The sequence below is a fragment of the Chanos chanos genome, chromosome 9 (genome assembly GCF_902362185.1).
Source record: "Chanos chanos chromosome 9, fChaCha1.1, whole genome shotgun sequence".
Lineage (NCBI taxonomy): Eukaryota > Metazoa > Chordata > Actinopteri > Gonorynchiformes > Chanidae > Chanos > Chanos chanos.
The window spans coordinates 12,002,222-12,013,003 of record NC_044503.1 but is presented as its reverse complement, the minus strand read 5'-3'; the positions used below and the strand labels follow the sequence as shown (position 1 = coordinate 12,013,003).

General features: G+C 42.3%; 2 protein-coding genes across 2 annotated transcripts; one reads left to right on the top strand and one right to left on the bottom strand.

Moving 5' to 3' along the window:
- The first annotated feature begins 3,184 nt into the window (after positions 1-3,184).
- On the top strand, positions 3,185-5,777 carry LOC115821174 (transmembrane protein 198-like). The gene is made up of 4 exons (XM_030784937.1): positions 3,185-3,338; positions 4,330-4,905; positions 5,197-5,330; positions 5,622-5,777. Exons 1-4 carry the CDS (start codon positions 3,185-3,187, stop codon positions 5,775-5,777), a joined length of 1,020 nt encoding a protein of 339 aa, XP_030640797.1.
- A 1,134-nt stretch (positions 5,778-6,911) lies between these two features.
- On the bottom strand, positions 6,912-10,369 carry LOC115821233 (matrix metalloproteinase-19-like). Its single transcript, XM_030785009.1, has 9 exons — positions 10,289-10,369; positions 9,817-9,905; positions 9,399-9,529; positions 8,934-9,146; positions 8,441-8,686; positions 8,103-8,210; positions 7,842-8,006; positions 7,375-7,499; positions 6,912-7,151 (listed from the first exon to the last, which is right to left on the bottom strand). The coding sequence occupies exons 1-9, from the start codon at positions 10,367-10,369 to the stop codon at positions 6,912-6,914; spliced, it is 1,398 nt and encodes a 465-aa protein (XP_030640869.1).
- Positions 10,370-10,782: the final 413 nt, after the last annotated feature.

The window sequence follows — 10,782 nt, the reverse complement described above, 5'->3', positions numbered from 1 at the left end:
GGTTGCCATGTACGCTTTTACTGTGACAGTTAGAAATGCTGAATAGCTTTCCTAATCCATTGGGCGGGCCTCTTAAACTTGATGGGTGTTTCAAAGCTTAAAACTGGGTGTCTGGCAACTTGAATCTCTCGCCCTGGCGTCTGTGCTACCCGCGCTTATTACAGCAGATGGTCAAGCTATGATGTCAGATGTTGTCAGCTGTTATCAGACGTGAGCTAGACAACGATTTAAATTTCTAATACATACGAAAGCTGTTTTATGGATTTCTTATATCTGTCAGTACAACAGAGTTCTGACTCTAATAGGGATATAATAACGAGGAAAACTTTCCCCAAGGTCCTTGAAGAGACTTCACAAGTTTAGGGAAAAAAGAAACAGATGCGAAGTTGCAAGGAGTTCACCAAAGGAACGATACGTTTGTTTAATGAGTTCGTTTGTTTGTTTTTAAGTCAATACGACTGTTCAAATACTATCATGGAGACAGTGGTGTGGGGTGAGTGTTCAATTTTTAACAACTTTGTGCAGTTCAATAATTTGATAGTACTATTACATACACTACTGTTTAATTTCACACAAAACCATTCCGTCGTGTACATATTGTAATCGCTCATGTCGTGGACAGTTTTATTGTGTAGTTTATATAATCAAAATTAATTCCAAACTTTTAATGTCTTCTATTATCATTTGGCAATGATAGCAGTAATAATGAAAAAAATATTAATTTATATATTTTATGTATTTGATATTTTTATTGCTTTTACATTCTTATTTATTTATGCTTGTTCACAAAAATCCATCTGCTCTCCCTGCTTAACATCTGTCAAGTTATAGTATCAAATTAATATTGTTTATAGCAGTTAATCGCAAATGAAAGTAGGCATGGTTTTCTCTGGTGAAGCACACCCTATAGAAAAGACAGTGGAATTCCAAGCTCTCCCCAGCCTACACTAATGCGCTTGATAAGTCAATTTGCTGACCACTCACGGAGCAGCCTTTAAAGCCTATTAATTAGGGACTAGTTGCTGGGCAGGCTGTCTCTGCAGTGGAGGGTTAAAGGGTCAGTCGAAGGAAGAGAGATGTTGCGTTGGGGTTAAACCTTTCAGATCCTTTGGAGATAGAATACCAGTGAAAGCCATTAGGGAAGTTCATGTGAGGTAAATGAAAGGGGATAGAAAACACAACCTGAACAGAGGTCAGTCTTCTACTGTTACCAGTGTTAATGAAATTCTATTTATAACCAAGCCACGTTGGGTCAAGGGTGTCATGAATGTTGGTGAAGTGTCCTAGGACAAAAGCCATAGTTTGAGGGATTCATGGGAAATGATGCTTATCAACAGGTCTGGGGCCAGCCAACAGAGTGGTCACCCCCCTCCCCTTCAGAATGTAGGTTCACATGTTCACTTGTTTATTGTATTCCCACATCATATGAGGTGTTCTTATTTTCCCACTGACCGCCGGTCTTGGGGCTGAACGTTGGGGCCTCACGCGACTGGTCCTCAAAGGGTAGCTGATAGAATGCTCTCTTTCAAATTCCAGTCCATGGAGTCATTAGAATTCCCATTCTGTATGCCTTCTGTTTACAGCTAATCACCCACATCCTTAAAGCCTTTCTCTATCCTCTGAAGTTATTGGCAAATCAGCTTTGAAAGATTTTATTCATAGCTGTTGGCCTACAAAATCATTGAGCCAAGTAAAATTTCCTTTGAGAGTGATGTGAACCCCTCTGGAATCTGTTACGAGCCTTTTAGTGAGTAGAATCGAAATTCACAGGCATGTGCTACTCTGGACGGCAGTGGTTTTGCAAAAAAAAAAAAAAAACAAATTTTTCTCTTGTCCACATATGGCAGAGAATATTAATAGGCTAATTCACAGGACTGTGCCTCACAATGCCAGGCACCAGAGCATAATGTCTTTGCAGAAATAAATTAAGAAATAAAATGGAATGTCAAGTGACATATTTCAGCTTTTACACACACATAAATATTTCTTTTTTCTCCAAAGCCTTTAAATAGCATCCTTGACAATGAGGTACTTTCCATCTTAAAGACTCACTGAGGGGGTGGAGTTTGTTTTTTGGGGGGTTTTTTGGGACGTCGTGTACTGTAACCCTATGGAGTTGTTTGTTTGCTTTGCTTTGTACTGTAAAAGGAGCATTTAACCATCTGTGTAAAACAATGAGGCTCAGGGAGATGGTTACTATCCAAGCACCACTCATTTCCTAAACCTGCATCCTGTGTTTGACCAAAGGGTCCAGTCTCTTCTCGAATGATCACTGAGAGAGGATGACCACTTCCCACTTCTTTTCCAGAAGGGAAGCATGGAAGAGAGGGAAGGGTCAGTGACAGTCGTTGAAAAATGAAATGGCCGAGAGAGGATGTGTCCGATCAAATCAGCTGGGAGCTTTTTAGAAGCTAAAACAACCAGTTTAAAACTACGGGTTTATCAGTCGGTTCAGATGTCTTCACAATCTGTAAATTAAGTCATCTCATATTGATGGAACATGTTTGCTAACATTTAATTCAATTCTATTCGAAATTCTTTTACCTGAAATCATTTTGAGTACAAATGACTGAATTGATTGAAGCATGTCCCTGTTTGATTTTCACACTCAATAAATTCATTACTGTCACCATCATAAGGACAGAATTCGACGTAGAATAAGCCAATAAGCATCGGTAGTAATCTCAGCTTTAACTTCGATAGATTTTAGATACGATATTTTGAATTTCTTCCTGTGTATGTCCCTCAGCAAGCTACCCATTCAAGAGAGGTTTTTTATTCATCTTTGCTGGCCTGGGTAATACGGGAAATGTTTGTTCTCACCGTCGCTATTTGTGTTTCCTTTATTTTATTATGCGCAGTGGGTTTATGATGGTGATATCCTACCTGCTGGCTTGCTAAAGTATACCTCAGAGAAGTTGAAGTGAGGTGAAGTGTGAAAAAGACTTTTGTGGTTGGCGTTTATCGCTGGAAAATTGACAGGCTCTCTGTTTTCATTGCACAGGTCCAGGTCAGCTCGGGTGGGAAGAAGTGTGAGGACGTAACTGAATCAACATGGAACTCATTCTGACAAACACCGAGCAAATGAAACTGTCCTGGGAGGATTCACATATTACTTTAATTCACAAATAAAAGTCTGAACACCTCCATTTTTCATCACAAACTTCTCAATTTTAACCCCAAAATGGCAGACCCCTCAACGTTTGTCACAGAAGGGGTAATGCCAACTGCGGTGGAGGTGGACACTTGTGTCCTGGAGATTAGAAGGAAATACAATGTCATTCCAACTCTCACATGCTCTGTGTGTTTTCTGGTTGGAATCATCTACTGCTTCTGTGGTAAGCCCAACACACTACAAACTGCCTACACACACACAGATATTGGTACAAATACCCCAGAGAGCTATTAATACCATAGTGTGTCAGCGTGAAAACACAGTTCCCTCTAACAGCGTGGGAATCTAACTCAAAGTGTACATGTCAAGACAGCATCTGTAACTTTGAGAAATCACTGCTACCGGAATGCAGCCGTAGCAGAATTCAGTCCAGCCGTTTCTGTCCTAACTTGGAAGCACCTGACGGTGACCTCTTACCTGCCGTCAGATAATCTCAATGACGGTGTTAGGTCCATTGACAGGTAAAAGTTCTTCTTTAAGCTCAGGTGGATGTGAGGCCAGACCAGGGTCAGTAAGCGGATCAGCTCCGCCTCCGCTCCAGGGGGCAAGCATGGAACAGATGGATGTGAAAGGTGTTGCACAGACCGGCGTACACTTCCCTATGGCGTTATGATGTTGAAAAGTAACTAACACCATCAGCAGCTGTGCTATGCTTACTGCTTATGGTGTCACTGCAGAGCCAGACGGTGGCTAATTTAGGTTTTCACATTCAGACTTACTGCCGCGTAAGTCTGAGCTGGTTTAGTCAAGTACACCTTGACAATATCAAGAATAGTTACATTAGAGGGTTTCTCAGTCTGTCCAAGAAGAACCATTGCCCAGAATGTATTTGATTTATCCTCACACTGCCTATTTTGGGCAGTACTGGAAACACTGAATTTTCATGCATATTCAAAGACTTAAATTTTCCAGTAATCCATGTTTAATTTGCTCCATGTTGGCACTTTTAACAAAACCTAACTGAATGTTTCAAATTATTCAGGCTCCAGAGTTCTCACTCATTCCTTTCTTAGGCTGTTGGATAATTTGCCAGTTTCCTTAAAAGACCCCTTGCTGTTCTTCCTTGCCTCTGTCCTTCACCTAGACATTGTATTCTTTCGCACACACCATTTTTCCTGTTTCCCATGCGTGTGTGTGTGTGTGTGTTTTTATAGGCTATCGCTGCTTTAAGCTTGTCATGTTCCTGTCGGGCCTGTTGTTTGGTTCGGAGGTGGGCTCCCTGCTGTGCCTGAGAGAGCAGCTCCTGGACACTCCGCTGGACACAGAGACACGGCTGGGAATTTCTCTGGGAATCGGCGTCCTGGCCGGCCTTGTGACGGTGCTGGTGCGTTGCGTGGGACTCTTCTTAACCGGCCTGCAGCTGGGCCTTTTACTCTGCGTCGTGCCTCTCCTGGCTGTGGGCCAGTATTACGACCTAACCCCGGTCTGGGCTCCTCTGGGCACTGTTCTGGGCACCAGCGTTTTCTGTGCCGTCCTTGCCCTACTGTGGCAGAAAGCACTGACTGTGGCTGCCACAGCGGTAATGGGAGCTGCCTTGGCAGTAACCTGTGTGGATTACTGGCTTGAGACACCGCTGTTGGTAGTCAGGGCCTATGAAGGACTGCGACGCACAGAGCAGAAACCATACTGTTGGTATAGTTGGCTGATAGTGGGTGCCTGGCCTGTGCTGGCACTGCTGGGAGCACTGGTGCAATGGAAGCTGACTGCACGAGGCCTTTCACACACAAAGGGTAAGTGGAGTGTGGATTGATGGTCAAATATCAACAGCAATAGTGGTGAGAAAATGTCTCTTACAACTTGTAAACACCTGCCTGTTGTACTGCACGTCAAGACAGGCTTGTTTTGGATCATTTGATTTCTTCGAAATTATGTGTTTAAACCGAAATGCAGATAGTATTTTTGGTCGCTTAATGAATTAATGAACCATGAAACAATTACTGGGGAACAAATTTTCCATAATAGTGATGTAATGTGCCTGTGTTTTCTCATTTATTATTATCATCTCTCTCTCTCTCTCTCAGTAATTTTCAGGGGGAGGCAGAAGCAGGTGCAGCTGATGAAGATCAGGCAGAGAGAGTCCCGGAGGCGGCCGGAGGGAACCTATCGACGCAGGCCGCCTCCACTCAAACGCTACGCCGGAGACGTTCTGGCTCCAGTGAGAACCCTGAAACATTCTTTTACTTCTGTATCTATTTATACCTTATTTTAACAGGGAAGCCTCTGTTTTTTTTATATTGGAAGGACGTTTTTCCTTGTTTAAAAATCAATTCATTGTTCAAACTTGAATTTGAGCTCGTAGCTCGGAACGGACAGCTGCTGCCACCTAGTGGTCGTCTATTCGCATTGCGCTCAGCAGATGTTGAATGCATAATCATAAAGACAGTTTTTGTCTTGTGTCCTTACTCTCTCTCTCTCTCTCTCTCTCTCTGTGCCCTGTGTGGTTCAGAGCTACCTGCAGAGCCTGCGTGAGCGACAGATGAGCACGGGATCATCACAGAGCAGTCTGAGCACCGTCCATCACACCATGATCGACTTTGACTACGAGACGGGATCCATGGTGCCTCTCACCTCCTCCGCCTCCTCAGCCATCCTCAGAGTCTGAGTCAGTGGACACACCTCATTCCTCATTCACATCCCTTAAACACGAGGAGCGAGGACTGAGACCTGCTCATTAAGAAGCTTTAGTGTGGAGTCAGGGACCTTACCGTACACACAAACGCACTTGGATTGGCCTCCTTCTCTCCCTTATACAAACAGGGGCCATTATTGTAAACATTGTGCACATTTGCATTGTTCAAAACTCTGACTGAGATCTGTGATGACTCTACTGAGTCCCAGAGAGAGTCTCTTCATTATCACAGGCATAGATGAAGTTTTGAAGTTTTAGGAAGTTTTGGAGGAATAACCTAACTGTACAGTATCACTCAGTATATCAGACATTAGACACCAGTAACTGAACACTGGTGACTAATGTGGATCAGTCAGAAGAGTGAAAGTCTGCATGTTAAGTTGAGCGCTGCAATGTTGGAGTTTTGCAGTCTGGGTGAACCTTTATGAATAAGCTGCTCTCATTGTACTTAATGGAATGTAAGCCAAGGGATTTTGGCTCTCTGATGTTTACACAGACACACTGACTCAACTGCAGCAGTTTGTTCAACATGAATTAGCTGTAACTCAGACCATTAACAGGCGGAATATTTCATCTTTATTTTTGAAAAAGTTATTCTGTTATTGAAACCCTGGCACAGAAATGGGAATGTTTTTTTTTTTTTTCTCACTGTGGACACATTTACCCAGACAGACAGACAGAGAACTGGTGCACAAATGAATTTAAGATATACCCACTGATGTTTAGCCATTGGAGCAATCAACTGACATGTTAACATTGTATTTTTATTGTATGTAGTGTAGACTTTCAGACATTTATGTGGTCTGTGAACACCACTGATAGTAATAGAATTAATAATATGCCTCCTTGTCTTAATAATACTCTGTTTGACTAAACCAACGGAAACATTTTATAAGGATTCATAATATGAAATCCACTTTTCTCATCATGCAATGTGCATGAGGGAAACTGCATTAATGTCATTTGGTAATGCATTAAAATATACTGGACAGGCAAAATGACGTGGCATGAAGTGCCTATGTTTTTTTCTTCTTTTTTCTTTTTTTTTTCCCCCCTTCTTCGCCCCGAGGTTCGTACCTTTGCCTATCATTATCGCCCTCTAGTGGCTCAGTTGTCACATTGCATCCAGCGCTCACTCTTGCTCATAGGGTAGCCTTTCTCAATGTGGAGTCTCGGGCCTACGCGCCAGTATTTATCGCCCTTGAATATATAAATGTGATCATTAGTCCAAGTCAAGGCTGCATCGGGATGGGATGGTAAGCCAGAGATGAGTTTAGAGAGGGGCTTGGGGTATTCCCGAAGTTCTTTGCCCGACCCCAGTTCATCCCACTGCCAGTACTCAGAACCCTAAAACGGGAAGAGGAGTGTTTTACAGCAAGAGCATTCATACATTGCAAAAACTGCATTAAGAACTGCATGTTCTTGCTATGAAGTGGCACTGAAATTACACAGTGTTTCCGTGCCAAACCCGTACACTGGCTTTTAGCTGTGACAGCAGGCTTCAGAATGATGCTGTGGGTGGAGATGGAGGGTTTATGACTCGTATTCACAAAACTCAGTGGAATTTTACCTTTATGAAGATGAGATTTTTGTTGGCAGGAAAATAGAATGCTGAATCTATGTTGGCAGGAATGGTCAATTTTTTTGGATAGCCATGGTCCAGTTTAAAACCTGAATACCGCCATACTTTATCTCCTGCAAGAGAAAGATCATTTTACACGTTTTTGATGAACGTGAATCGAAAAGGAAGATAACACGCTCAAAGCCGCCGTGTAAGTTAAACAGAAGGCGTACCGCTGCAAGCATCAGCTCATTTTAAAATTATATACATTTTAAAATGATGTGCATGATATATTTTTAGCATTTTTAAGTGCTTCCATCAGGACATTATGTCAAAAAACACAGGTCAGTTATAAAACAATGTTAGAAAAAATATTTTATTTGGAGTGATAAATATGTCAACTTTTGAATACACGACAATGAAAAATCCAGAATCCAGGGGGGTTTTTTTATGAATATGTCAAGGAGAAAATGTACCTTTGAGAAAGTAAGATTTGTTAGTCCTCTGGGAGTGAACAGCAGCATCTACGTTCCCAGTTAAGTCTTTCCACAGCATGTTAATACGGATGGGTGTACTGTAACCTTTTTCTGATACTGTCCACACGTACTGTCCACTGAAGGCATATGTCTTCTGCATGGCACCTGAGCACACAGGACGGGAAGAACGGAAGGTTTGTCATTACTTTGTGTGAACAATCTGAAGCTTCACAGAAGGCATGGATTTTCTTGAGCTGCTACCTAGCATAATTGCATCCAGCTTTGCAGTACAGGGGTCAGGTGGATTAAGCCCTGGTAAATGTTGACTTGGGGGTCTGACAGCACTAGGTGGCTTCTTCTCAGGTTTTCCTAACAGAAAATAAACAGAAAAACATCAACATGGCGGTGCTAAAATACATGTGGTTGTTAATCTAATTAAACCTGCCGCTCTGCGCCTGGAGGAGGGATTTCTATAAAACTTCTTTTCAGTCAGGATATAAAAAGTCAAGACGTTGTCAGTTTCAACGGAGGAAAATCAGTGAATTCACCCAATAGGTCGAAACATGTCACTTGTAAGAACCCTCCAACCAAGCTCTCACCATATAGTGCTTGGATTCCTCGGATATCGTCCAGGTGAAGTTTGAAGTCACGACGATAGCCGCTGTAGATGGGACCCATGAGGGCACTGTGGTACTGGGAGTGTCCTAAACCAAGGGCGTGACCAATTTCATGGGCTGCCACAATCCGTAGGTTTGAACCATAATACCTCCCTTCCGTCCACATCTCGTCCGCGTCAAAGTGTACAATCCCAGACTCCGGCGCGTCGGCGTGAGCCAAGACCTTCCCTGGAGAGAAGAGAGGAAGTGTCAAATACTATTTCATTGTGGAGGTGTGATATCCTGGGAAAGACTCAAGAGACCCTCAACTGACGCTTCGCAAAGAAACATATCAGGACAAGTTTGGCCATTATATCTGATGTCTCGAAGGAGATGTATAGGTGCCAAAGTCTCCTAACAATTTCCTGGTCACTGATCAATAGCTCTAAAAATACCACCTTCTTGACACACATCTACACACGAGCAGCGGTCTTACCTGGCCCATCGAATGGCACTTGACACGTTTTGTCCTTCCTGTGAAAAGAAAGTTTGATATCTGCCGGACCGTTCGTCACCTCTTGGAACCTGAGAGGTGACACATCACTCCAGTACTTAAAGGCCGTCTGAATGGCAGCTCGTGTCTTTGCCAGTCCCAGATCAGGGGTATAGTTATAGATCCGATAGCTGAGGCTCTTCTTTCGCCAGTAACCTATTAAAATGCATAATGTTACTGTCGGTCGTAACACCCACACACTGCACTTGCTAATTTTCAAATTTCTCACAGACTATGATTTAGATGCAATTACTCTTGCAGAATTACTTTGATTTTTTAAGCAGACATTTTAAGTAGTCTTCGGTTGTAGCAGCCATCACCCATCCAATTAATTCTAATCAGAAATTTGCGAGACACAGAGAATGGCATGATTAAATTCATGTTCTCGGACCGCTTTCAGCCACTTACCCAGGACACGATATTTAAGAGTCTTATTATTGAAAGGATCTTCTATGCCACAACGAGGTTTCCTCATCATGGCTAAGGTAGCATTGTCCAGTTTTCCTGTGATTGGCAGTTCAGTGACCTTCTGGAATGTTCTAATGAGATGAACGAGAGCGATGTCTCAACAAGGCTATGACAAATGTCTAACCAATTGCATTTTTTTTTCTACAGATTGCAGAAAGTTTAAAATCTGGTTGTTTGAAATGTTAAATATTCATCAAAAATTGTATCATTTATTCCATATACATTCATTCTTATCAGAACTTTCTCATTCACAAGTACAGGGCTGAGTGGGTTCCATGAAAGAGAGACAGAGAGAGAGGTGGAGCGAGATGATAATGATAAATTAGAAAGAGAGAATTTGTGTGTGTGTGTGTGTTACCTCAAAGCCTCTGCCAATGCTTCAACCTCATCCCCCTGCCCTGAAGGAAGTAGTGAGGTGGGCAAATATCCATACCGCTTCAGATACGCCTGAAAAGAAACAGAGAGAAAGATAGAAAAAGAGAGAGATGCATGTAATTCAAATCAGTTCCTAGTTCAAACAAAGAAAATGTAACAATATTTGGAGAATGTTCTTTTCTCCCTGTCCTGTTTTAGGCTCTGTGAAATGTTCAGTTAAAGTTATTCAAAGAAAGCATTGTTTAAAAATTGCTTCAAGTCTTCCTTAATAAATTAAATAAGTTTCAGACAAATACTAAGAGTGACGTAATTTGAAAGGTAAAAAATGGAACAGTCTCAATCTGTGTATATTCAGGCCGACTTCAATGAGTCTGGAGCTAAGTGGATTTTTTTTATCAAATTAAGTGAAATTAACGAGTGCAGACATGAAATGAAAGATGCGGCAGACATCTCACCAAAGCCTCCTGAAGTGCAGCTTGGTCAAGGGCAGTGCAGAGTGCGGACCACAGGAGTACCAGGACCCAAATCGATCCCATTTTCAGTTCCACGACTTTTACTGCTTATTTATTCCCTCAAGTGATCCAATTTTCGACATCAGTAAGATGCCACCAATAAAGAAGCGCATCTATCGAGTCCAGTCAATATTTTCCAATGCTTTGCTCCAATGTTTTTTCTGCATATGGAGAGTTCTCCTGGGCTATATCTGATGTTTGTGTTCCTAGGTCTTTTGTTTTTCTCTCTCCATCTCTCTGGGGCATGCATTGTATTTATACCATCTGAAGCAGACTGGGTATGGCCATGGGTTTCAACCACTTAGTTATCCAACAGAAAGGAATGTGATGCGGGGGTTTAAAGAGGGTAACAAACGCTTCAGACCGTGACAGCCCACATACAGTACTTCTGTATTTAACCAGTGTCTGTGGTTAGAGAAACTGTCTAATGACTCTGC

Coding starts and splice junctions, on each gene's coding strand:
- LOC115821174 (XM_030784937.1), top strand. CDS start 3,185: ATGGCAGACCCCTCAACGTTTGTCACAGAAGGGGTAATGCCAACTGCG. Junction 3,339..4,329: donor AATCATCTACTGCTTCTGTG/GTAAGCCCAACA, acceptor GTGTTTTTATAG/GCTATCGCTGCTTTAAGCTT. Junction 5,331..5,621: donor CCGGAGACGTTCTGGCTCCA/GTGAGAACCCTG, acceptor TGTGTGGTTCAG/AGCTACCTGCAGAGCCTGCG.
- LOC115821233 (XM_030785009.1), bottom strand. CDS start 10,369: ATGGGATCGATTTGGGTCCTGGTACTCCTGTGGTCCGCACTCTGCACT. Junction 8,687..8,933: donor AGTGCCATTCGATGGGCCAG/GTAAGACCGCTG, acceptor TCTTCTCTCCAG/GGAAGGTCTTGGCTCACGCC. Junction 7,500..7,841: donor CAAATCTTACTTTCTCAAAG/GTACATTTTCTC, acceptor TTTCTCTTGCAG/GAGATAAAGTATGGCGGTAT.